Genomic DNA, 26,596 nt, shown 5'->3' with positions numbered 1-26,596 from the left:
GCTGCTCCGCTTGCCCCTCGCTGTGCCGGTGGGGTTGGCTGGGTGCTCCTCACAGGCACCTCCAGCTCCACGTAGGCTGAGGGGCACTGGCCTGTGCTCAGAAGGTCCCTCTCATCTCTGGAGATGGTTCTTTTGGGGGGGGGGGGAGGGAGGAAGTGTGTGAAGGAGATGTTTATTTTGTCAATTAAAAAGTCCTACCTGCTTTGAAGGCCTCCCAAATGTAGGTCATTTATCCCTTTGTACTTGTACATTTGTATTCAGGGGCTTCTCTGAATAACACTTTATTATTTAATTTTAAAAATTTAATTTGGGGCAAATATTATTTCAGTCTACATTTCCCTTGGGACGTTGTTGGCTCTTCTAACACTTAAGGCCTGACCCCACTCCTGTTATTGACCTCCTTATTGGCATGAGCAAAGCCTGCAAAGTTCAATTTCCAGGATCCAGATTTTGCTGAAGCGTGGACACCCTTTAGCATCTGACTCTGTGCTGTGCACTGAATGTGCCCGGCCACGTCCTGTCGCACGCTGTACGGAGATGTGGGCTGCAATTACTGCTCCCATAGGCTGCAGGAACGATTTTTCCTCTTAATCCCACAGCAGTATGGAGTCATCAGATTCCTTAGAGTAGCGATTATTCATACCCAGGTTTAAGAATTGACATTTCTTCGTGCTCTTCTTTGTTTAGCTTTGTTTTTTCACTTATCGTTTTCTTTCCGCTTGGGAGTTTGTCCGTTCTTTTCTGTGGTTCCTTGAGATCCTGGTGATTAAAACCTGGGTGAGGTCACCGTGTGCCTGGATGATGGAAGGGGCCCGGGGAGTCCTTTCTCCCCCCCACATCACTAACAGCTCCTGCTACGCACGGGCTGCGTGCGGGTGGTGCCTGCACAGCACTGGCCACACCGACGATGGGGAAGGTGCCCAGAAAGCACCCGTTTGTGCAGAGGCTCTTATGCTGATATGGGTTTTATTTGTATATCCCTAGGGGAAATTAGTTCTGCATGTTTGGTGGTTGGTATTTTTTTGAAGATATGTGTCTGGAGAAAGAACACAGTTTGGATCCAAAGGCTGCCTTGTCTCTCTGGTGCGAGGATGGGAAGGTGGGCGGTGAGAAATACAGCTTTCTGCACCGATCCTTTGCATGAGGTGTAACTGTGTGGGCAGGTTACAGCAGGGTAGTTCAGGAGAGGAGCTTGCAGCGCACTGGATGCGACTGCTGGTGTGACTGCTCGTTTTCCAATCGCAGCTTTTGGGTTCTTTCTAAAGAAATAGGCTAATGCTGCCTTGATTTTATTGTAGGGTATACCATGAAGCACTCTAACTTAGCTGTTGCAACTTTACTCATCTGCCCTATATATATATAAAATTTATATATTTATATATCTCTATATATAATAAAAAAAAAAAAGCCCTCCTAAGACTTTTCCATGGTTGCTCCAAGTCTGTCCCTGTGATGAGGCAGGGTTGAGGGTCATACTGGGTTTTTTTAGACCCTGGATATGTTTGAAGTTGGGTGAACCTTGGCAGGTTCTTTTCTGGCAAGAGATAGAGCTTGTTGCATTTGTTGACTACTTTTATTCTACACTGGTGTCATCAAGTGTTGAGGTGTTTTTTAGGTGGCATTAAGAGGCTTCTGGGAATCTTGCTGGTTGTCCTTCGATGTTCAGGGATAGTGCCAGGGCAGTCTTTTAGTCGGATACAGGGAGGATGGGGAGCAAGGGCCTGCAAAGCGATCCTGCAAAGCAAACTGACTGTCCTTTTGAACTGAATTTCAGGAGACATGTCTGAAAGTAAAGCCAAGAAGATAGAAATAAAAGACGTTGATGGGCAGACCCTGAGGAAGCTGATTGATTACATCTACACCGCTGAGATCGAGGTCACGGAAGAGAACGTGCAGGTAGGTCTGGGTCAGCGGCTCCTGTGGAGACCCAAGCGAAAAGCTTGAAACTCAAAGGCACAGGTCCTTCAGGGGTGAGTGATCTCCTCAGGCAGCAGAAAGTAAAAGGTTGAGCTTGAAAAGAGCTACTTCCAGCCTCTGTTTAGTCTAGAGGCACTTTTCTACTTTCCCCGCGCTGAAGTCATCTTGCATTTAGCTTTTGTGTCGAGCTCTTATAATGAGAGCAGGCATTTGCCTTCCAAGAAGCCGTGCTGACTTGTGGGTCAGTCTGTCGAAAGTCAGAACAGACTCAGACAAGCAGCAAGTCAAACATTGTTTTAAAGTCGTGGCAGAGGAATCTGGCTGTTAGTTTTTAAATTCTTCTGGGTAGTTTGGGTTGTTTGGCAGAGCTTTGAGTGGAATATATTGTGCAAATGAGGGCATTCTCCCTTTTTTCTGTGTATGCATGCTCAGTCTTGAATTTCTTTGAGGTAAATATTTGTCCAGAAGTGGAAAGAGCAATTGAAAGGCAGCCTACAGATAAAGCGGGATGCTCAGGAAGAGAGCGTTTTGCCGTGTCACGTGGCTGTGGCAGCTGGTAAAGCTTTTTCTTTGACTCTACTTATATTTGTGGTAAGAAAACGGCGGTGCACTTAGCCACTGATTTGTGGAAGGGATGCTGGGAGCTCGTGTGCGGACGTGCGTTTCGGCTGGTCTCCATTTTTGTTTGCAAGTGGCAGTTTGAGTCTGTTGTCTTCGTCTCTGTGACTTGGGTGCTGGGCAGGGTAGCAAGGCTGGGTCTGTGAAGCTGGAGAGAGAGGGGCAATACTGATGCATGTGTTCTGTTGACCTAATTAAGATGGCAAAGTTAGACTGGTTCTGCCTGAAATGAAGTTCTTGCTGTGGATGGGACATGCTCTTTTGCTCCGGTCCCTCAGGGAGGGCGCAGATTCTTGCTATCCTGTAGCATATTGCTCTGCCTACAGGAACTTGGACAGAACCCTACGTTTAGACTTTGCACTCTAAGCCCTGTGCTGTCCTTCATGACCTAAGTCTGCGGGTGCCTTTTCTTGCCCCTTCTGCCCTCCGCTTTTACAAACTTGACTTTCTGGCATGCTCTCAACCTGGCAGTTTTCACATTGATAGGAATGTAGACCCTGGTTGCCCTACAGTGAGGCTGAGGACCAGCAGTGAGGAGACCTTGAAGGTGCAATTACAACAAAGAAGCTGAGGCTCAAACCCAACTGTAGGTCGCTTGGGCTAGCTGTCTGCTGCGTAGACCGTGCTTAATTACGGTGTGTAGTCAGGGTCATCAGGAGCTGAGATACAACATTACTTCAGTGGGGAACTGGGGTGGAGTTCCTTGGACCTCTGGGATCTGCCATTGCTGGAAGAAAAATGACATTTACACTCTCTCAAGCTGTTCCGTTTTCCTGAGCGAAACATGAAGACCATATCCACGTGCTTTCTGCAGCGTACGCTTTCCTTGCATGCTGCTGGTTGTTGGGTGGCCCAGAAGCACCCACTGGGCCCGTGGGACGTGCTGAGCTCGGGATGCCAGCTGGTGCGCCGGCCCCAGTCCGTCTGCCGTGAATGAAGCTTGCCTGAAATGACGGCGATGCTCTGGCTGCTTTCCCGCGGGAGCATTTCGGTGCTCGAGTACAGCTGCGCCTGGGTGTAAGCAGCGTTGCGGGAGCTGGAGCAGGCTGGAGAGCCTTGGCAGCATCAGCCTGCCCAGAAGGTCTGTGAAGAAGTCCAGATGTTACCTTTTCTGAGCCTGCCTACCTAACCAAAGCCTGCCTTCTGACGGCTTAGGGATTGCAAAGACTTAAAGGAAGAGCCCTGTCTGTATTTCAGCTCCTATCGCTCAGACAGTAGGATCAAAAAAATACAAGTTCGGTGAATACTAAGGTTTGGACATTAAGTTTTTTCCTGATCTAATAAAGCAGGTCCTTTTTCTACATGATTTATTTAAATAACCACCCTGTGAATAACTTTTTGGGCTGGAGGTAAAGTAATTCATGGGAGCTAAGAAATGAAGCTGATCTAAAGCAAGATTAACTGACTAGCTTAAATTTTATTATGTGTTTAAAAACATCCATGTTGAAAATCTTTTATGGAATTTATTATCATTCTGTGATGAAACCAACAGAAAGTTTATAGAGGAATTTCCATTCTGTCTCTGGATGTTTTACCCCATCATAAACAGGTTAATATTCACCTGCAGGCAGAGGAAGAAAAGTTTACGGAAAAGAGTATTGTGTGATTCGCTGGAAAGGTTCACATCAGTGAGGGCAAACAACATAAAAACCAAGATAGTAAGCTCCTTGCAGTCTCTGGTTTGGATTAGCAGCGCCAGGCTTAGGAAGAAGCGAGCGGGTTTGGTCCCTGACGTTGTCACGTCCTCCTGCTGCGCAGCGCTGCGTCGGGCGTCCAGCTGGAAGGATACTCCGGCAGTGCCGCTCTGCGTTGTTCAGCAACGTTCCCGCACCGCCTTGCTTGAGCGTGGCGAGACTTTCCCTTTTTTCCCCAGCAGGTATCTCCTGAGGTCTCCCATTGCCACGTCATGAGCTCTAATTTGCTGGCAGGGTGAGGGTGCGTTTTAAAAGGGTGCTGTGCAGTTTGACACAAGGGTTTTCAGACTTCCTCCACACCTGAAAGAAGCAATTTCTGGGATAGGTGCCAGGCAATTTCCTTGTAGAAACTACAAGAGAAAAGATTGCTAAATGGCGTTAACTGAGCAGATGCAGCCAAGCCACCAAAACATGTGAATAAATGGATAGACAAGTTCTTGTCAGTGAGCAAAGTAAGATGAGAACTGAAATGAGAAAAAGATGAGCAGCAAAGGTAGCACAGGAGTGCAGGAATGCGTGTTCCCGAGTGCACTCAAATGCGGAGTTGTTCCCAGCACTTCACAACAAGAAGCCTTTTTCCAGTATTTTTTGTTGTTTCTTTTCTAACAGAAGCCTGTCTCTCTCTGCTGTTATAGGCTTGCTGTGGTACTCAGGAAGTGAAACTCTGTTTGTCCAAGCCCGTATTTTTGTAGCTAGTTGTCGTTTCATTGCACAAAGTGTTGTTTGTTTTTCTTTTTAGAGTAAGGAAGGATGTGTGTACGAGGAACCGAGCCTGCACAGTCAGGTCCAGTCATCGTCTACGTGGTGAATTACTGGAGGGTAGAGGGGGTTTTCAGTCCACCCTGGCTCCGCGAGGAGAGCACTGAGCCCACGTGGGAGTGAATATTCTGGCTCCATGAGGGTACATGGGTGAGAATTGCCCCGACAAATACAATCCTGCTTTCTGCATTGGAACCTCACTTTTAGAGTGAGGTCTCAAGGCAATGTGGATGCGGTAGTAGGAAGGCTCAGGGATGATGGATGATCGAGAGGCTTCTGTGCTGAGCAGTGTTTTGCCTCTGAACACACACTTGGGATTTAACCTCCCACTTGTTTGGAAGGCGTGGAGCCAAGGAAGAATTTCTGTCTTTGTTGCAGTCACATTGTAGCCTCTGGAAAATCCATCCTGGGATTTCTGTGCCCACTGCCTTCTGTTTTTCCTTTTCTGTTGCACCCCACATCAAGGTTAGTTGTAAAGACATCTGATTCGTATGCATGACAAAAAGATCTCATTCATTTGAAGGTGGAGCTTGATAAATTTATTTGGAAGAAAGCTGTGCTGTACAGTTTCTGTAAAAGTGAGGGAAACTAAAGTGAGCGACTTGAGGAAGTTCACAGATGCTCATGTGCAGCCCTTCTTGGCTTCTGTGGAAACCACGTGCACGTGTCAAACAGCGCAGGGCCTGCCACTCCATACCTGTGCGGAACAGCTGGCTCTTTTAACACATCAGTTCCTTGAATTTTTCAATTGGGTTTTGATTTTGCAGCTGAACTGGCTCCGTTGCTGCTTGCTTTCCGACAGTCATATCAAACCTGCCAGCTCAGTGAAGAGTGATGGGAGCAAAGTCCAGCGGTGGAGAAGAGGCTCCACATGGTGCCCTTGAGCAGAGCTGAAGGAAGAGGAGATCTGGGAGGAGGCTTGTTGTTCTCCTAGGTGGTCCTGTGAAGACACCTGGACCTCTGGCTGTAGCCAGCGAATACAGCCCCTCTTCAGTGTGTTCCCCCATCCTTACTGATGGCACTTAACTACTTGCAGGCAGCCTGAGAATTACCCTCCGAATTAAGAAAGTCATTACAGTTAGGGTTGTAATGATTCCCCTGCAAAAGTCCTGGTTAACCTGATTTCACACATAAATTCTTACGAATGAGGTGCAGAGTACCACATGTATGGTGTGTCCTTGTATGCTACCACCGTTTGAGATATGGCTGGTAATGAAAGAAGAGCGAAGAGGTGGCTGGAAATCAGCTGTCTGGAGGAAATGGATGCTGAAACTGTCAGCTGTGCAGACAGAGTAATTGTACTAAAAAATGGCTCGAGAAAGGAAAAGCTTTGCTAGAAGCCGTAGCATTTCCTTTTCAGAAGTGTGCTTCTGCACCTCAGCTTTCCCTAGGGACGCAGGACTTCACAACAAAGGAAGGAGAGTGGCTGTGGCAGATGCAGTTTTGACGCTAAAGGGATGATAAGTGGGTCAGTTCATCTCCCTTCCGCCTGTTCACTCCAAAAGCTGCGACTATAGCACGTGCGAGCCCAGAGTGAGAGGGAGAGTCTTTCAGCTCAGCTTTAGGAGATGCCATAAATCAGGGCCATCCTCCTCCCTGGAGCAAAAGCTCCTTGCCCTGCATCACCATCCTGGAGAGCCCTGATCAACAGCAGGGCTGGCTTCTCTGGGCTGGTACAGCAGCTGTGTTGGGGAGCCCTTCCTAGGCCTTCAGAAAGTCTGTTGGATGGGCTTGGTCTAATAGAAAGGTGAGGAGAAACTTGTGGATGTGGCACCAGAGGACTGTGCTGTGGCTGGTGGGTGTGTTTCCACGTCTTTATCCCACTGGGGTGGTGGTGATGTTCTGTGTGGTGAAGTTGGATAAGGTAGATCAGGAGTGAAGCTGCCAGCTCCCCCGTTTTCTCTCTCACCTCTCTATCCCTTCTCCTTCCTGCACTTGCTCCTGGCGAGGTTTTGTGGCTCTGATCCTGCTACACGTGCCTCTGCCTTGGCTATGTCACCCCAGGTGGAGCACTTCAGTGGAAGCACCGTTGTTCACCCTCAGCACTGCCTGGTAGCAGCAGGGGAGTGGTAAAGCCGAATTGCCTTCCTACCACTGAAAAGCCGTGTTACGGTAATGTAGTCTTGTCTCAGTTACTTGTGCAGTTTTAGAGGTGTTCAGTTAAAACCAAATATTGAACCTGCCTTGCCAAATGCAAGATCTGCTTGTTTCACTGGTCACGGCTTCCCCAGGAAGGGGCCTGGGAGCTGTCTCCCAGTTTGGGCAGATGTGCGATCCCAGCTGTGGCACTGGATGTGCTGCTGAAGATGACAGCCAGTACCCTTATTTAGCTTCCAGTTTGACTAAATTGTCAAAGCAGCTTATAAGTTTTTCTGTGTTCCCTGCTTTGGGGAAATGCTCCTCTCCCGGTTTTGCAGAGGAATGGTGTAGGTTAACTTTTGGTCAGGTTACCTGGAAGGCTGTGGCAGAGCTGGGAACTAACCCCAGGCTCTGAAATCCAGCGTTAATGCCCTGCCCATTGAGTGAATCTTACAGCAACACAGAGTGACTTTGGCTGAAAGATGCTTCCAGTTCAGAGGCATCGAAGGTTTATGAAAGCATTTAATTGCATAGGCAAGGTTCTGTAAAACCGGAGATTGCTAGAGTCTGCAGGGCGAGAGGGCACAGCTGGTGAACTAGGTGGGTAGGGGTGTACATAAATGTATACACACACCACAGGGAGGGTTCTAGACATACTTTATTTAGCAAAGAAGTGAGTCTCAGTGGTAATAGTGGACAATTTTGATGTAGTTTCAAAAGATGATTGGATTTTGGCATAGAGGCTGGTCTGGTAGAGAAGCCAGATTTCTGTAAATCGTTCACAGTGGTTGAAGTTCAAATATTAAGAGCCAAATCCAGACCCAAGTGAGTAACTTGCCTGGATCTTAATGGGGTTGAAGTTTGCTCCTGCTGCATGTTTAGGCAGGGCATTTCCTCTTGTTATTTCTAAAGGAAGCAGAGTTTGTGCTAGCGGATATCCTTTGCTTGCTTTTTGCCTTCCCTGGTAAAAACAAGATGAGTGGTGTGACATTCATCTGGGAAATAAGAAAGAGAAAATCCACTTTTGTCTTGGTAGGCGGTTCATATCCTACTTCTAAAAAGTATTGTATGATAATGCTCCTATCCCAATAACTGCAGTGGCGTAAGGCTCCTTCTGTGCTGCTGTGTCAAGCTGACCTCAGGCTGTGATAGCAGTGTGGGGACGTCCAGGGGGCCTGTAGCACGTGGGTGCTGGAGGGGGTGAAGCGATAGCCTCAAATGCTCCAGGTGAGCAACCCACCTGGATTTGCAGGCGCATCGGTTGGATGGGTGGAGGAAGCCCTGGCTGGTTTGCAGGGAGTCTGACTGCTTTCCCCACAGCCCTTGTGCCAGTCAGGTGCTTGCCTTTCTGCTGATGGAAGGAGATGGTTCAGCTAGATAGAAAGTGGTTTGCAGCTAGGTTTCAAAAACACAACAGCATTGCTATCTTGATTTAATCAAAACCACAAACTAATCTACTCCTGGCATCAGGAGGCGTGGGCCAGAATGGTCTCCCGGGTTAATTGGTTTCTTTTTTGTTATTGCTGCCTGCTGGGGTGGCTGCTTGGCAGCGGTCAGACACCGTGCGGCTGGGCTGGAGCTGGAACGCGTCGGTGGCTTAGAAGAGACCTGGGGCGGGTTGTGCGTGTCCTGCCCCGGTGTGGAATGGCACTGTGGTGGTGCTGGGCAGGGAGAGGATGTCTTTTTCCTTTCTCTGACATCGAGATCCAGAGAGGTGAATGCCGTTAACCTGTTTGTTTTAACAGCCACTTGTTTTTTTGGGTCAGGAATAATTTTTCTGGAGATCTGTGCTCAGATGGTGAGCACAGAAGCCCAGTTGGGAGGACATGTGTGAAGCAGCCAGAGCTGTGGAAGAGCTGGGATGAGACACGTCTGCAGTTGCTGTACGACATAAGAAAGGAAGCAGCAGATGTCACAGCCCGTAACATCCCGACCGACTTATTTTCTACTTCCTATCCCGCTCGCTGGCCTCAAAGGTGTTTTTTCCAGCAGATGTCACATTCCTGATCCAATTGTCTCCCTTTTTTGCGCTTAATTGTGTAGATACAAAGCAGTGTCTCATTTCCAGTTGCAGTCACAAACTACAGCACTGAAGTGCCCACACCATTTTGTGTGGGTGGAAACGGGGGCCCTTGAGTTGAAGAGTTGGCCCTGTCTTTCCCGAGAGCCTTGCTGTCACCAAAACCTGCTTGAGCTTGCTCTGAACTCCTCCTCTACCATGGCAGTTTGGGCACCCTGCTCACAAGCCAATGTGGTTTTGGTTGGAAAGAAGAAAGTTCCAGGTTTTGAGGAGTGCTGGGCTGCTACGGGCTTTGCATGTGGTGGTAACATGTATAAATAATACAAAGCTTTTCAGGGAGGGAAAAAAAAAAATCTGTGCACGGAACCTACCAGCAGCAAAGCTAGAAATTCAGGTGCATCCGTGGTAGCTTGGATTTTGTCCTCCCCTTACCCACCCTGAGGTCCTCTGGGGGAGAGGAGCTCTGCTCTTAGCCCAGCATGGGATAGCTGTTTCCATCTCTCAGAGCACAGGCGGGGATTTTCTGCGTACAGACAGTGCTAAAATTTTAACCTTCCTTCTTGTACCCCCCAGGGATGTGTCCCTGTCTGAAAGGGAATTACAGCTAGTTTGTGGATGCTGTGAATCAGACTTTATTGCTAACTCTAATTCCCCTTGCTTGCCTTTGCAGGTTTTGTTGCCAGCTGCTAGTTTATTGCAGCTGATGGATGTTAGGAAAAACTGCTGTGACTTCCTTCAGTCCCAGCTGCATCCCACGAACTGCCTTGGAATTCGAGCTTTTGCCGATGTGCACGCCTGCACGGAGCTGCTGCAGCAGGCGAATGCCTACGCAGGTGAGGGCAGGGTCGTCCATTCGTCGAGTGAAACCTGCTTCCAGATACAGCGGCTTGTAGGCTGAGCGAGAGCAGCCCGTCCTGGCTGGTCTGTTTGTGCTTCTGGTGTTAGAACCGGGAAGGGAATTCTTTGCTGGGTTGTAGACTTGTAACTTCCTGTGATGCTGCAAATTGTGAAATGGGGGGTTGATCGCAGGGTAACACCTAAGGAGGTAAAAAAACCCCGATCCTCTGGATCCTAGCCCACAAAAGAGTTCCTCAGTGCGCTGCTGGTAAGCTCTTTGGCTGCCTGCTCGACAGCGCAGTGTTGCCGTGCCGGTGTCCTCGCCGGGTACGCTGCTCCGGGAGAGCAGTGGGCAGTGCTGGGCATTTGTGCTTTCTAGGAATAAATGGCACCGGACGAAATTAAATCTTGTGGGTGGGAGTGGCAACACTCAGCTAAAATCATCATGCAGCTTGAGCCTCTGATCTGTGGAGCAATGGCCACCAAGGATGGCCAGACTCTGGTTTCCTTCAGACTGGATGTGTTTGGCTGCAATGAATCAGTGCGGGCAATGGCTTTTGGCATTTCTCCTCTACGTGGTAAATATAAAGCTGTTCCAAGCGGCCCCGTGCTCCTGACTCCCCAGCACTTTCCAGTCGCCTCCGGCAGAGTTGTCCTTGACTTCTGCTTGGGAGAAGCTGGTATTTTTCTCTGCTCAGGTTATTTTTGTACCTATTTGTATAGGGAAAAATACACCTGCTGTCTCCCAGAGCACCTGCTCTGTCCTGCAACATTTTCCGTGGTGTGGTTTTGTCCTTAATTGGACCATAAGTAGACTCAGTGGAATAAAAATATGCCCACCAAGTCCTCCCCTATTCCCCTGTAAATAAAAGTAAAACCTTTTGAGCTGCTCTGGCTGTATTATCCCCTGGAGGAAAAGGTACAGTGGAAGGAATGGTTAATTGTATAAAGGCTTGCTGTAATATCTCATTATCCTTGCTTCCAGGCCCTGTTTAATCTTTAACCCAACAAGCAGTGCATTCACTGTATATTTATTTGGTTGTTTGGCAATTAGAAAGTCTGCTTTGTTGTTTTATTGGCCTTCATAAGTCCCAGTTAGTACAACAGCCCATGTAATGTTAATGGAACTCCATTAATAAAAATGCCATTAAAATTCTTTTCACTATGTTATTTATGTAACAGTGTTAAACCAAGACAGAAGTCCCCAAGCTCAAGAGTCCATGCATGCAGGAGCTTGAGAAATGCTCTGTTCTGGCCAATGGATAACTTCAGTAGGTGGAGGAGCCAGCTTGATGCAGGCACACTTTACTTTATTAAAGTCAGTAAATGTTTATACTTGCTTCCAACTAATAACAAGAGATCAAATATCTTTCTACTGCCAGATGCCAGACCAGAATGAATAGGAGGTTGTGTCCAGAAGTCAGAGTGCATCCAGCTTACTGAGTGGGGAGCATTTCCTGCTGCTGGAGTATTTAAAGCCAGACGAGTTCATTAGAGTTTATATATGATTCCCAGCATAACAGAGTTTTAAACTTTATCCAGATACTGCTATTTTTAGTCCGGAGCCTTTGGCTTAGCTGTGGTGTTTTGGTCCCTGTTAGACCAAGTGGGGTCTGTGGTTGGGGAAGCCCAAGTGCCTTCTGCAGCAGCAGATTGGGAGGAGTTGTTGGGGTGCTGTCTCCAAGGAGCTCCTCTCTGGAAGTTACGGCAGCTTGTGTCCCTGGAGTGCTGCTTTTGGGCAGGCGAAGTGCTTTGCAGAGGTGAAAACTAGAGGCAGATCTTGCTGCGGAGGGAGCTCTTTGGATGCAGGAGTCCGAGTTTCTCAAAGCTAAAGGGATTAGGGCTTGAAAAAAGTGGCTTCAGATAAAGTACCCAAGATTCGTGTGCTCATAAGGTAAAATTGGCATGATTTGTAACAAATGCTTGCAAAACTAAAATTGTCTGCAGCTGGCTAATGATGGTTTTCACCTAAAAATTCTTTTCAAGAAAGTAATTTTTTCCTAGTGCCCTTTAGCTGGATATAAAGCTCGATGGATCTGATCATCCCTTTTGGATCTGTGTTGCAACTGGTCACAAGTCACCCAGCTTGGGATTACAGGCAGCGGTGTGAATTGCTGTATTTTTGTCTTTCAAGTGGCACCCAAAGTTACAGCATGGAGGGATTTGGAGGCAAAGGGGGAAAAAAAGAAGTTTGCACAGTTGCAGACTAAGTGGGAAGAGGCAAGGCTGCTGGGGAAGAGAGGTTCTGAGGGTTTGGAGCAGGGGCAAGGTTGAATTTGAACACGAGAAAGATCTTCTTCACTCTGAGGGTGACGGAGGCCTGGAACAGGCTGCCCAGGGAGGCTGTGGAGTCTCCTTCTCTGGAGATATTCCAGACCCGCCTGGATGCAGTCCTGTGCAGCCTGCTCTGGGTGACCCTGCTTCGGCAGGGGGGTTGGACTGTGTGACCCACAGAGGGCCCTTCCAACCCCGAACATTCTGTGATTCTGTGAATTTATATGTTTTGAGGAAATAATTTAAAAGTGGGATCAGCTCTCCTTCCATTTATATGCATGGGATGGGGATCCCTACCTTGCCCATCTCTGCGGGCCCCCTTGCCCACACAGATTCAGCTGGACACCCTGGGGTCCGTCGCTGTTTGCTGCTGAGCGTATGCACCAAACGGACGGCTTGGCTGGTTCCTGTTGAAGATGGGCTTTCCTTTGAATGCCTACAAATATCGGGTAGCCTTGCTGGAGTATCTCGTCCAGGTGCTGAGCAGATCTGATTCTGTCCAGCTTGTTGAAGCGGGCAAGAACTGAATCTTCAGGTGACCAGGTTATTTACTACTTTAGGAAGGCATGGACACTGTTCTCAATTGCCACTTCTAATCGTGTTTGCCACTGGAAGGTACTTGGAGGCTTTGCAGAAAGTGAAGTTCCCATTTAGTCTAATTTATGAAAGTGTCTCACAGGGCTTGTGTTACCTGAAATAACATCAAATTTCTTTCACCTGCTCTGAGACTGTTTTCTGTTTCTGTTCCGCCGTCGCAGTGTGTTTGTCTCGGGTGCTCAGAGCTGCAATAAGAGCAGTTCTCTGAACGCTCTAGTCCTTCCATTGACTTAAAGCATGGATTTCATTATAACTTTCTATTCCCCCTTTTCGTTTGTTGAACAGAGCAGCACTTTCCTGAGGTGATGCTAGGAGAAGAATTTCTTAGCCTTAGTCTGGACCAGGTTTGCAGTTTAATATCAAGCGACAAGCTCACAGTCTCCTCTGAAGAAAAGGTACAGTAAATTGTATAGCAGCAGTGAATGTAAGAATGTCGCAATGTTTCGAGATCTCGCATTGGGAACTGTTCTCATAATTTTTAGGGGCCATTTTCCAGCAGAGATCATATGGAAAGGAAAATTAAAAATAATGCAGATCCTAAAAACACATAAAAATGACCTTCACCTGATTGTTCTTTCTAGGAAGTAATAATTCTCAGATCCATATCTCTTCCAAAACCCTGGGGGCCCGAATGAAATACTTTCCCTCTCTGGAAAACTGGGACCCTCCCATCTGCTGTTGGTGTAAAGCTCTTATTACCTGCCATAAAGCCTCAAAAAAAGGGCAATTTCATTCAGCCAGGGAGGAGCATTGACTTCTGTTGCATGTTGGACAGAACAACTAAAGGAGGCCCACAACCAGAATATGAAAGAAAGAAACATTTTTCTAGCATCAGCAGTGTTTTTAATGGACGAGGGGAAAAAAGGCACCGGTTGACGATTTTTTTGTGGTTGAAATGGTTCAGCACGTTTTGTGTAGTCCGTAGTCCTGGGAAGGAGGGTGACCAGCGGTTATGGCACGTGGTGAACACCAGGTCCAGCCCTTTTCTCTGATGTGGGCTTTCTGCATGACCTGCAGCAGGTTTCTGGGGAGAGGTGTGTGCCTTGAGTCTTTCGGCTTACCTCCGAATTGTCGCTACGGGGAGGTGAACACTTGTGGGAGGCTACAGGAGAGCTTGGGGAGTACGTGGCTCGTACCTTCAGGACCTCTGTTGCGTGCCTGTGGTTTGGTGGGATGAGCCTGGACCTGGGTGTGCTTGGTGCTGCTGGTCTCCACATCCTGGTGTGTGCACCCATCCTGCTCAGACACGTGGGTGCTGGGGCCCTCAGGGACCATCGAGCTTGCCAGAAAACCAGCACCCTGTGAGGTGTGGATGCAGGAATGCTTCATTCAGATCCTGAGCCAGCAGACTTGGAGGCTCCTGGATTGGGTTTCCACGGGCGTGGGGCTAGCGTGGGCGTCTCGGTGGGGGGCTGTGAGCTGCCACGCAGGGCCAAGAAGGGAGCAAACAAATGGCGTGAACTCGCAGCAGAATCGCTTTGCCTGAGCCAAGCAGCCTGCAAAGGGAAGTGCAAGTTTAGGAACTGATTTTTCCAGTCCTGTGCAGCATTGTTAAAAAGCTTTCATTGGCCTTGTGCCCGGAGAAATCAAAGTACTCCCTCCCTCGTCTGAGCTTTATACAATCAAAACCAGTATTTCTTTAGCTGATTGTAAAAATTGAGAATACAAGGCAGTGGAAGGAAATGTAAGCATAAGCTGCACATTCAAAACAACAGATATGAGTAACAGGAGAGAGGCAGAGAATGGAATTGGAACATCAGCATGAAATATGTGCTGGAGTCCAAAGAAGTGCTGAAAATTGAGGGCAGACTCATAGGCTGCTGTTTTATTTTAGCTTCAGGACAGACAAGCAGTTTTCCTGACCTTTATTCTTCCTATCTGCTAACATATGAGATATGTAAAAAATATAAATAAAAATAAAAATATAAAAAACTAAATATGTGTCTATATATAGAAAAGTATATGTGTGTGTATATATCTGTACATACAAAATTGCAAAAAATTGTTTGCTGCCACAGAAATCTATTTTAATTGTAAAACGGTGCCAACATTTCCCCATTACTCAGAGTATCCTCCTTTCTCTCCCTCTCCCCCTTGCTTTTGCCAGCCTCTGCAGTTGCCCCGGCCCTTTTGGCCTAGGGCAAAAGTTTATTTTGGTCCCTGCCTGCTCTTTTTGCTGTAGCTGAGTACTTTGAAGACAGTTTTAGCAGTGTTTTCTGTACCTGACCTAATTGGCTCTTGAATTAGAACAGTGTATACAAGCAAGGAAAATCTATAAAAAATCCTGTTTATTCGCATTTACTAACGGTGTGTGAAATGGAGGGGCTTCCAGCCCGTGAGAAAGGGCTCCTGCCAGCTCAGAACAGTGACGGAAGAAATCTTTAAAAGGATTGGGATATTTGGATTGAGGATTTTACACAGAGCCCAGTAATCCACTCATCGTCTCATGCCGCTAGCGTGTAGTGGGAGCTGATGCACAGTTTGGTCCTCGCTCCTGGGAGTATCTAACAACTGGTTTTCTGGCTGAAGAGACTGGGAAGACATCTGGGCTTGCTCTTTGCTTAGGGAGCATGCAGAAAGGGGATATTCCAGGCTTTTACCCTTCCCCGCTGTAGAGTGGGAAATCTGCTTCTCCCAAGCTCAGGACTGCGCCTACGGCCAGGCGGGTGCCAGGGGCCAGCTCAGCCCGTGCCCCTGCTCTGGAGAAAGCTGTGTGGGTCACCGCTCCCTGTCGTCGCAGCCCGGCAGCGGGTCTGGCACGGCTGCAAAAGCCCGTCTCCTCGGGGAGTGGCTGCTCAGGCTCTGCAGCGGGCACGGCGTGCGGAGGGAGGGCACGGCAGTAGTGGAAACAGCTGTAGCCTTTAAACAGAGATATTGCTGTCTTGGATTATGATTTTTTTTTTTTTTCCCCTCTTCTCGTAAAATTAGGAATTGGAGACAACAGAAGGGGCCAGAATCTGATTTTTTAAAAAATTTCTGTTATTTTTAGGGTAGATACAGCAGTGTATGCCTAACTCGGGAAGCAGTTTATTCCCTGTGCACATTTGCTTTACCTTCCCTTAAGACTTGTTCGCTGTCGTCTTGGTCAGTAGCTGGGTTTGTGCCAGTCCCGTGACCCGTTCTGTGGTTCAGCTTTTGTGTGGAAGAGGTTAATGAAAAGCATGTTTGCTGGCTAAACATTTGCTTTATGCTCCTTCCACGCTCATTCGCAATTAAAAATCTCACAACAAGCTAGTTTCTGCTTTAAAAGCCTTGTAGCCAAAGTGAAATTGTTCGTTTGTTTATTTGTTTTCATTTTGAAATAGTTAAGGGTTCTGCAGAAGTGATTTTCCTCCGCGTTTGCTGGGATTTGATTGCACGGCTCCCCGTTGCGTTGCTTAAACCCTCATCGCAGTGTCCTGAATCCCAAGCAGTTCAGCAGGAGTGTTTGTTGGCAGAGGAGATGAGGCTGGGGCTTTACTGCTTTTTTAAAGTATAGAGTTTAGCGTGAGAAGAGGAAACCCCTTTCCGATGTGCCTGTCCTGTGTGGGAGGACGCGTCTGCCGGTGCCTCCTGCAGATACGTTTGCCAGCAACAACTGGGGACCGAGAGATGCTGCCCTGGGTCCTGGTTAATTTGGTTAAATTAGTGACCTAGGACCGAACAAAAGGGTTTCCTGGGGAGGGGTGGGAGGGATGGGATATCTCTGCAAATTGGCCTGACCTTCTGGGGACCCTGGAGGGGACCTGAAACCCAAGGGCATGTGCTGAGGGCGCAGGGCCAGCGATGCTTTTTGGGGGAAGCATGGGATGGCTGGGGTCTGTGGGAGAGGGCTGTGCTCAGCCCCCCACCAGCAACCGGGGTCACGAGAGCACGTGGGGAATTTTGCCTGTGGATGTGAGTTAAGGGTCGCAATTTAATTCTGGCTCCATGGGGAAACTCCACTGCGATGATCCAGATGCTGCTGTGCAGCATCTGAGACTGCACCAGCCCCTCTGCTTGCCTTGCTGGCTGTTTTGGGAAGCCTTTCCCGCTCCCAGTGACATTTTTAGGCCTTTTTTCTGAGAGGACTGAGGCTCCCAGTTACACAAGCACATGCACGTTCATGGCAGGAGACCACGCAGGATGCTTCTACCCGCGTCCGTGCCACGCGCCGGGCTCTGCACGGCTCCCGCTGCATGGGGTTGGTTGTGAGCCGTTCGTCACGGAGTCAAAGTTTGGATGCTTATCTGAACCGGTTGGATCTGGGAGTAAAACTGGCTGTTGGTTCGGACCAGAAGTCCAGCCTGCCCTTGTTTCCCAGCTGGAGCAGCCGAGTATTTTTAGCAGTGCAGTGCATGCCGAGCAGAGGCTCCGTGGGCAGGGGCTTTCCTGCGTGGGGGGCAAACTGGTTTATGGGTGGGGGAGGAAACTGGTGCAGTGATTAAATACAATGGTGAGCCTAGTGACTTACTGTGTGGCCAGACTCCTTTGGGAGGGGAGATCTCTGTTCTCAGGAGTACTCGTTGTGGCTGATTTGGTGAATAATGTCCCGTGCCAATGTCAGCAGGCTGACGAAGTTTCCTGGCTGCCTTCCAGTCCTAATGTCCAAGAGGTGTGGGACTGTCCTGGACACACGCTCAGCTTTGAAAGTGATACAGCACATCTGGACGTGAAGCTGCTTATTAATATGCATGGTCAGCTCGCCTCTTTGCTATGTTGTGGCCAGAGTCACGACTCTTTCAACTGTTTGATAGAGATCTTGTACCTCCTTCCTTCGATGTTGTAAAACCGCAATGCTTCTGGTTTGGGGTAGGTGGCTGTGCAAGCCAGTTCTCTCTTCTCCGTTTAACTGTGCTTTTTGTGTGTAGGTCTTTGAAGCGGTTATTTCTTGGATAAATTATGAGAAGGAATCTCGCTTAGAGCACATGGCTAAACTGATGGAGCATGTTCGCCTACCCCTTTTGCCCAGAGATTATCTTGTACAGGTTAGTCTGCAAATAAGTAATTAATACTTGCACGTAAGCTGCTGGTAGCTCCTTAATCGATGGCTTGGCTGCTTCTGTCCAAGATGGGTAATCTGGCATGTCGCTGAGCCTGTAAACAGGAATAAAAGGAAAAACCGGGTGGACTCTGAAGTAAGTGTGTGCGCGCAGAAGCCTGCTTGTAAAAGTGACCAGTGCTCAGCCAGGCAGTACCGAGAGCAGAGCTCCTGCCCCTCTTGGTGGAAGTGTTTAGAAGTTAATATATTGGGATTTTTCACCCTGAAAATACCCAAGTGGTGGTGTTACAAGCTTGTGCAGTGTTTTTCCCTAATGCACAAGTGAATTTGGCTTGGTGAAAACACGTCATGTGTGAGAATTTTGGCTTAAGATGTGTTCTGCACATAGAGATGGGTCTGCGTGAGTGGCAGGCGAGGTGCTCTCTACCTTAGAGATTGTTCTTGAGGAGTTCATTCCTGGGATCTGGGCCTCAATAATGAGCTGAGAATCCCCAAAGAAGGGGTTGGCATAGGGGTGCTTTGACTCCTATGCTTTTATCGTGTGTCTAAAAAAAATCAAAACAATTGAAATAAAATCTGTATTCACAAGATGAACCCATAGTGTGTTTTTTTCTCTCAGCTATATCTTCTGATTGAGTAAAAGGTATGGCCTGTCCTTAAAAATTCTGCCTCAAATGAAAGAAATTGCTTATCTTGTACCCAGACTCCTGGTGAATTCTCCTCTGCTGAGTTGAGTGTCTGGCAGAGGGTGGTAAAATAGAGGGAGCACTGCTACTCGTGAGTGATACTGGAAAGAAGTGAGAAGCTCGGATGTTACTGCATGCATTTCTTTGGGAAGAGCTGGATGCGTGTGTTTGTCTTCTGCATTTTTTTTTTTTTTTTATGTTGGTACTTTGGAAGAGAAATTCCAGGTCTTATGTTCTTTCTGCAAAGCTCCTTGTGACCTGTGCCACCAAGTACTTCAGTTTAAACGATCTTTTGTGTGTGTGTGTTCTCAGACAGTTGAAGAAGAAGCTTTAATCAAGAATAACAACACCTGTAAAGACTTCCTTATCGAGGCCATGAAATATCATTTGCTTCCTCTGGATCAAAGGCAACTGATAAAGAATCCCAGAACAAAGCCGAGGACTCCCGTTAGCCTGCCAAAGGTAAGCTGAGGTCGTCACTCACACTGGTGGCATTTTCTGCCTTTGAAAGGAGCTTGCATGCTTGCCACATTACTTCTCACTCACTCCGTGATCGTCCTTTAGAAGTGTTTTACTCCCTCTTCTGGTGTTGCCTGTGCCCACCAAGGATACATAATTGAGTTGGATGAACTCGGATAAGCCCTTAGGAGAAGCAGTGTCACTGCTCCCAGAGGCAGGGGTCCGCTCTCCAAACATTTGGTCAGCCACAGAGTGGTTTTGTGTGTGGTTGTTGCTCTAGGAGCTGCGACTTGAGAATTGCTGGCCTGTGGAGCGGCTGCAGGCTGCTGCCTGGAGAGCTCAGAGGGTTGGCGGAGGTGCCTGCTGGCTTGTAGCGCCGGGGTTGCAGCAGGTGCCCTTCCTTCTCCTGTATCCATGGTCGGAAACAGGAAACAACGGCACCCAGACCCGCGGGCAGGACGTCGGAAGAGAATTTCAATAGACTCAAAGCAGCTACTGACTAAATAATCCTCGTTACTCCCTGCATTTATCCTGCAGGCGTGTGATGCTCTGGCCACTGCTTTATTAGTGAAGAAAAAAATGACAACAGAAACTGTTTTCCCTGTACCCCGGAGATAAACGCAGTTTGGCACGATGTCTCTCAACAGACTGTCGCTGAAGTTGTTAATAAGTGTTTCAGAGATTGTAAGACATCAGAACCACAGAATATTATTTTTCTAAGCACTAATTGTAGGGAGCTTGGTTTGTGGGATGATGTATGAGGTCTGTGCTATGAGGAACTATTCAGATGTTTAGATATTGGACTGTTCATCGAGCAGTTGTGGTTCTGCAGAGCGTGCCAGTGTGTTGTGTCCTTTCTGCCTGCTGGTGTTGAGATGAGGTTGGTAGAACGTAGCTTTGGGGTTATCGTGAATGGCTGACGTGACCCTTGTTCAAGGACTGAAGTAGTTAAGGATGAAATAAACAGTGAATCAGCAAGTTCAGAGGTTCTCAACATCTTCTAAGGCATGACCTAGGAGTACAAACCCAAATCTGCAGGTCTCTCCTCCCTTCTTTTTAACTGTAAAGGAAGGGGAGAAAGTGATGGTCTTCCAGCAATCCTGTTACTGAGAAACTTTCATCTGGTCCATTGGTCCCACTGGGGAGGGATTACTGTCTGCTGTGAAATCTCTTAATGCTGTAATCATGTGGAGCTCTGCAGTGTTCCGTGGAAGACTGTTACTCAACTAGTAGTCAGGCTGCTGATTTAGACTCAATTTGCTTTCTTATGTCGTGTTCTCATCTTTGTAAGTCAAACAGTCTACTATTTCCATACTCTTCAAATCCTTTAAATTGCCGTCTAGCTCTGTACTTTCAAAGCAACCGTGATTGGAGTGGAGCTCATTACCCAAGTGACGATCTTATCCCCGCAGCTACTCACAGCCTCCTTGCAGAGGCTAAAGCCAGTTCCCATCTATTCTTTGACTGTATTTGAAGCCTTGTTATCTTGCTTCTAGCTCCCTGGCCTTCTAAAAATCAGATTGTTTCGGATAGTGTTTGCTCCTGCTGATTTGCTGTGATAAGGGGAGCAAATCTTCCCTCTTCGTAGCTGTGGTGGGTCGAAGAAAATGTGTTGAGAACAAAGTGCAGGTCAAGCTGTCCGTAGGTGCGGGTGGTTTGGACGCTGCCTGTGCACGTGTTGGTTTGCAGTGCCCAGCAATGGGCAGCCCTGGGACCACTGTCCCTGGGCAGGTGAGCAAGTCCATCGGGAGGTTGTCTTCTGGTGGCAGACAGGGCAGATTTAGGAAGGACCACACGGAACCCCATCTAGGTCTTTTCCACCAGTATCTGCTGCTTGCTGTTGCTGGGAATGGAATCTGGGGCTGGACAGACCTTTAGCCTGATCCAGCAGAGTGGTTCTTGCGCTCCTGAGATTGCCTTGGTCACCTTCACATAGATCTGCCCTCTCTGTAAGGAATTTAGGGTTTAATTACTGGATTTGCATCCATACATGTTGCAGCCAAAAGCCTTAATGAAGCTGAAAAATCACTTCCTTTGGTAGCCCAGCACCCCGGGTCTGAATAGTCCTGATGATTTCCCGAGTGTCATCCTCCCCGCAGGTGGCAATACAGCTGTCAGGTTTCATTTGCTAAGTGGCATCGATTAATTTTTGCACCACCATGGAGATAATGACTAAAGAGTGGGCTGGCTGTGGAAGTCATGCTGGGATCTTCTTCGCTTTAAAATACTTCTTCAGCAAGTCTTGCATGTGCCGTGGTGCCAAGCGGTTTTGTGTTTGATGGGTAAAACAGTGAGGAGGGGTCAGCAGGGCTGCCATATTTAGCATGCATTAAATTGGAGACAATTTCTTCCCCATTGGAATAGAATTGACTGAAATAAGTGTCGCTGCAGAGGCTTCTAGTGGGCCTGCAGCATGTTTTTGGCAGCTACTCTTGACCAGGTTGTGGTGATGGTTTCTTTGCAGAGATCAGGTGTGTGGGCTGGTGTCTGAGGTTCTCTAGCTCTTGTCTTCCCTCTCCAGGTGATGATCGTGGTGGGCGGGCAAGCACCCAAAGCCATTCGCAGCGTGGAATGCTATGATTTTGAGGAGGAGCGGTGGGATCAAGTTGCTGAGCTTCCCTCACGGAGATGCAGAGCAGGTAACGGGAATTTTTGCTGCAACCTTCTTCGGTTTCCCAGTGCAGCTCTTCAGGGCTGGCTGGATGTCCTCAGTCGTGCCTTCAGCTTTCCTATGCGTCCCTGGCCAGCTCCTTCTTTTTGCCATTCCTTCCTCCTCTGTCACTACACACACGGATCCTTCTCATTCGGGTGGGTGCCTTGCTTTCTAGAGGGGTTGCTCCTGCCTGTCTGCCCTCCGTAGCCACTGTCTCCCCTTCATCACTTCTCTCTCCTGGCTGCTCCTCCATCAGTGTTTCCCCTCCTACTACCATCCCGCTGGCCTGGCAGCCCACAGGGATCCAGTTTCCCATGCTGGTTGCCTGGTGAAAATCAAAGGAGCTGAGTCAGACCCTTTCGGTGCTGAGGAGTGGGTGATGGAGGACAGATCTGTAAGTTGGGAGTGTTCCTCTGAAGATATCTGAGAGGGCTGTTAATGTAGATCACCATTTGGTGTCCTCTCTGGCTTAGAAAATTACTAACTCAGGTGTGAAATCCATCTGTGCCGTATGTTGCCACACATTTATGTGCATTTCACCTTCCCTGCAACACACATGTTTTATCAGACTTGGCGCCAATGCTCTTAACCTGCAGCCAATGCCAAAGACTTGCCCACGTTCTGCTCTTCCCTGCTGTCTTATGCACCCTGGCAGATGTCTGATGATACTCGCTTCCCAAGCTGTTTGTGAAACCTCCATAAGACCTCTCTCCTCTTTTCTCAGGTGTGGTGTTTATGGCTGGCAATGTTTATGCTGTCGGGGGCTTTAACGGATCTTTGAGGGTCCGGACGGTCGATGTGTACGATGGCGTGAAGGACCAGTGGACGTCCATAGCCAGCATGCAGGAAAGACGAAGCACTTTAGGCGCGGCTGTGCTCAATGATCTCCTGTATGCCGTGGGCGGCTTTGATGGCAGCACCGGTAGGTGACTGAGCAAGAACCAGGCAGTGCCTGACCTGAAAAAATGTTTTTAGAGACCCCTGCAAAGACTGCAGAGCTTTAGCGAGGCTCCTGTGCCCTTCCCTATAATTTTATAGAGAAAGAGCCAGCGATTGGGTTTACTGCATGTTGTAACTAACCACATGCATGTTCTGACCCATCAGTAATTGCAGAGTATCTCTCTATTTTTTTTTCTTTAGTGGCACAGTTCTTCCAGTTTTGTTCTCAGTAAGAATATGCTTTTTTGTGCACTGAAAAGAGTTTTTTCCTGATTTTAGTTAAATTTTGCATAGCAACGTGAATAAAATGCCAACAAGGCATCTTACGGGGTGTGTGTATCTGGGATTTCTCTTGGCATAACTTCATGTTGAGATTCACACCTCTGCCTCTGCTGTACAGCTTCGCCACTTGGTTAAGCCCTAAACTCGCTGTTTCAGCTGGGGATGAGTACAGTGCAACGGGATCTGGGGGAATTTGTAAACCTTTGCATGGACATTTTGTAAGACCATGGACTTTTGGGCTTGGAATCTGGACTCTGCTCCACCTTGGTGTCCCCAGCACATTGGAGGAGCAGCAGTCTCGGGGCAGAGGCCATGGGGTAACAGCTTTTCCAGCTGCTGAACGAAGTGGCGTTGATGTGCTGGCCCCAGCCTGAAGGCAAGGGACTAGAAAATTGGGTTGCAGGAGTGTGGGGGGAATGACGGGCTTGGGAGGAGGTGGAAGGCAGATGAAAGTGCAACACCAATCTTTTTTTCTTCTCTTTTTTTTTAATTAGAAAACCTGTGTATCCCCTTTTTAACTAGGTCTGGCATCAGTTGAGGCCTATAGCTATAAAACCAATGAGTGGTTTTTTGTGGCTCCCATGAACACAAGAAGAAGCAGTGTTGGAGTTGGAGTTGTGGAGGGTAAGAAAATCAGCAGCCATTTCCATCAAGCAAATGTTACTGGGTCAAACAGAAGCCTGAACGGTTAAGTGCAATAGGAGGGAACTGCGGGAACTGTTCTCTAGATTGGTTGGTAAAGATTTGTTTTAGATGATGTAATTGCTGCAGCTTTTTGCATTCTCCTCTTTATCTTAGTGAAAAATCAGGTGTAGCTTTCCAAGAGCCTCCGACCCATGGCAGACCAGCCCATGCCTCCTGTGAATGCCATGAGGTGTGTCCAGGTTTCTTTGAATCCTTATTCTTCCCGGGCTGCTTCTGGCCGGTAGAAGCCAACGGTGCTGTGCGGTGTACGCTGTTGCTATCGGCAGACGCTGCGTGGATTTTCCATCATGGAAAATCTACTCAGCGAGACAAACAGGAGTGTGGTCCTTCCCACAGCCCTAAGCTGGCGGTTAGACAGGAAAGCTAAAACCTGTGTTTGTTGACATCAGGCTTGCCGGCACGCCCGGCACGATTTGCTGTGGTTTGTAAATGAGCAGGGACCGATGACAGCAAAAGCTGGTGCTGCGGCAGCGGTGAGGTGGGCACAGAGCATGCTTGGAGGGACCACGGCGGCTGTTGGCACCTCTGTGTCAGCACCAAACTCGAGTGAGCTGGAACCGAGTTTGGAGGGCCTTGGTTTGACCTGTGTGCGTGGGAAATACCCAAAATGTGTGTATGTACATGAAATGTATTTATGGGAGAAGAGGGAGCGAGATAAAGTCAGAGTAAATAGCAGTGGTTGTTCTAAATTTGCATATTTAAGAAGCATTTCCTTCATAATTGGCCCATGCTTGTGAAGTGCCGGGCTGCTGGCAGTCAGTGGGATTTGCTGAAGTGCACCAGTCATTTGAATGTGGATAAATATTAAATACATACCCGAGAGATGCATTTCTCTTGACAGGTTTGCTGCTTGGAGGCATATGGAATCCTTTTCCTTTGCTTTGTTTGTAAGTGCAAAGAAGGGTTGCAAGTGTTGGAGTCCCTGATTAAAAAAAAAAAATAAAGTGAGAGCAGATGTGATGGGGAAGAAGAGCTCAGCATATTGGTGCAGGGAACAAGATGCAGCCTGCAGTTAATCCACAGTGTTCACCTGAATGTGATGAAGATTGATCTGATGTCTGTGGGTGCTAAAAACATCTAATAATTGATGCCAGCCAGGGAACTTTATCTTGTCTTGCTCTGTCTGGCGCTCCTGCCTTGATTCATTGACTAACACCAGGCAGGTTGAAACAACAGCACAGAGAAGAGTTGGAAATGTTTGTAGAGCCAGGCAGACACAGGAGGAGTGCGGTCGTACACCTGATCCTTGCAAACCTCTCCTAATGATCGCAGCCCAAGGAAGGAATGAGTAGAGCTGAGGGAGAACAGGGGTCAGAGGCAGGACCACGAGGAATAAAAGAGGTGGCTTGTTCTCTGAGCCTTGCAAACATCAAGGAAACAGGAGGATGGAAAGGTGTAAGGCTGTAGATGATAACTACTGGTGGGAGTCTTGTGTGACAGAGAATTGCACAGCTCATTTGTGGCCAGGCTCTGCTGTTACGGACTGAAAATTGGTCTTATTCGTGGGTTTTGTACAAAAAACTTGGGTAGGAATTTTCCTGCATATTTTTTGAACTTTGTTACAGGTTGGTTGTTGCGGTGTCTAGGAGGCCTGGTCTAGACCTAGAACGCCTGTGTGCTAGGTGGTCTAGTAAAGAAACACAAAGAAACCCTCTCTGCCCAGAGAGTTTACTGCCTAAATGCAAAACGAGCTGATAGACGATACAGGGAGATATGGAGAGATGATCAGTCAGGGCCGTGAACAGAGGACACGGCAGAGCATCAGCCTTGTGTCACGTATGGTGTAGTCCTGTGACATCTGACTCTGTTTTTCCAGTCTTGCCAGGTGTATGTTGGCCGGCTTTCACTGAGCTGAGGTAGGGAGGGACAGATAGACCATGCTGTGAGGGTCTGCTGTGGTATCTTCTGTGCTGTGATCACCAGGCAGGAGTGAGCAGGCTGGCCTCAGCTGTGCTAGCAATGTTGGTTGGTTTTGATTTGGCCCAGGTTCTTCAAAATCAGGTCTAGGTTTCCATGCAGGAATTATGTGAAGATAAGAGGTTGTTGCATATTTATTGCTCATATGATATTGTAATTAATGTACGTTTGATGGCAGTTTTCCTTGTGACACCTGAACAGGAGGAAGCACTCGATCATCAGAACGTGCTTTGATGTTACTTGTTCTCCTGGGCCAACAAGTCATTTGGAAAATCCTCTGGGATTTTGGCTTCTAATTAAGCTGTTGTGTCGTGTTGTTTCCATGTCTTAGTCGACAGCTTTAAAAACAGTCCCGCCTGTCTGTGAGCCTACTTCAGATGGATTTTCCCCAGGCATCCCAGCAGGTTTAGGCACATCTCCCAGCGCCTCTCTCATCCAGATCTGTCCCGTCCTGGGGCCGTCAGGCCTGATGGTGAGGTGAATCAGTTGTAGCCGTAATGCCTATGCCAATGTGTGTCTCTTCCAGGGAAGCTCTACGCCGTGGGGGGTTACGATGGAGCGTCCCGTCAGTGCCTTAGTACCGTCGAGCAGTATAACCCAGCCACAAACGAGTGGACCTACGTAGCCGACATGAGCACTCGACGCAGCGGAGCAGGTACTGGCTCCCAGATGTGTTCTTAAGCGTGGATGATCACTGCGTTCTCCTTTGCTTTCGGGAAGGAATAAGTGTGTTTTGGCATTGCTGGGCTGGCAAGCGCAACCTGTTATTTCCCCCTCCTTCCCATGAGGGGAGAAACCATAATTGCTTGGAAGCTCTCAGGAGCTCTCTTGACTTTGTTAAAATCTGCCAAACTGAAATTAATTTCTGGATTAATGAAATAATGTTCAGTGTTTCTAAGTAGCCTTGCTAACAGATGCATCGTGCTTGTAAGCAAGGAGTTCTCTTTCCAAATCACCAGCTGCAGGCTCAGCTGGGGTCTGGAAAGCCAAGCCGTGCTGCCGCCTCCCCTGTCATTTCGGGGTTGTCAGATGGATTTTCCGTTTGGGTCTTCTCTGCAAGCAGCCAGTGGGTGCTTTGCAGCACAAAGCACATCTGCACTGGGTGATGTGCAGACCAGGTCAAGGTGACAAAATTCATCTCAGATTGCCCCTGAAAAGTTGTTTTTTGGTGTACCTTTTGCTAGCAAGAGTTGGTGGCCT

The 26,596-nt window shown here is 48.1% G+C and overlaps 1 protein-coding gene across 4 annotated transcripts in view; it reads left to right on the top strand.

Moving 5' to 3' along the window:
- The window catches only part of KLHL3 (kelch like family member 3), a 49,367-nt gene that overhangs the window by 14,320 nt on the left and 8,451 nt on the right, over positions 1-26,596 (top strand). For all 4 annotated transcript variants that reach the window (XM_075441483.1, XM_075441486.1, XM_075441484.1 and 1 more), the window contains 9 exons: positions 1,775-1,896; positions 9,758-9,920; positions 13,081-13,190; positions 17,625-17,741; positions 18,754-18,903; positions 21,422-21,539; positions 22,278-22,475; positions 23,297-23,398; positions 25,923-26,051. In XM_075441483.1, coding sequence (XP_075297598.1) covers positions 1,775-1,896; positions 9,758-9,920; positions 13,081-13,190; positions 17,625-17,741; positions 18,754-18,903; positions 21,422-21,539; positions 22,278-22,475; positions 23,297-23,398; positions 25,923-26,051 — 1,209 coding nt within the window. The remainder of the gene's footprint in view (positions 1-1,774; positions 1,897-9,757; positions 9,921-13,080; positions 13,191-17,624; positions 17,742-18,753; positions 18,904-21,421; positions 21,540-22,277; positions 22,476-23,296; positions 23,399-25,922; positions 26,052-26,596) is intronic.

The sequence above is a fragment of the Opisthocomus hoazin genome, chromosome 22, assembly GCF_030867145.1.
Source record: "Opisthocomus hoazin isolate bOpiHoa1 chromosome 22, bOpiHoa1.hap1, whole genome shotgun sequence".
Classification (NCBI taxonomy): domain Eukaryota; kingdom Metazoa; phylum Chordata; class Aves; order Opisthocomiformes; family Opisthocomidae; genus Opisthocomus; species Opisthocomus hoazin.
This window is presented reverse-complemented; position numbering and strand designations above follow the sequence as displayed.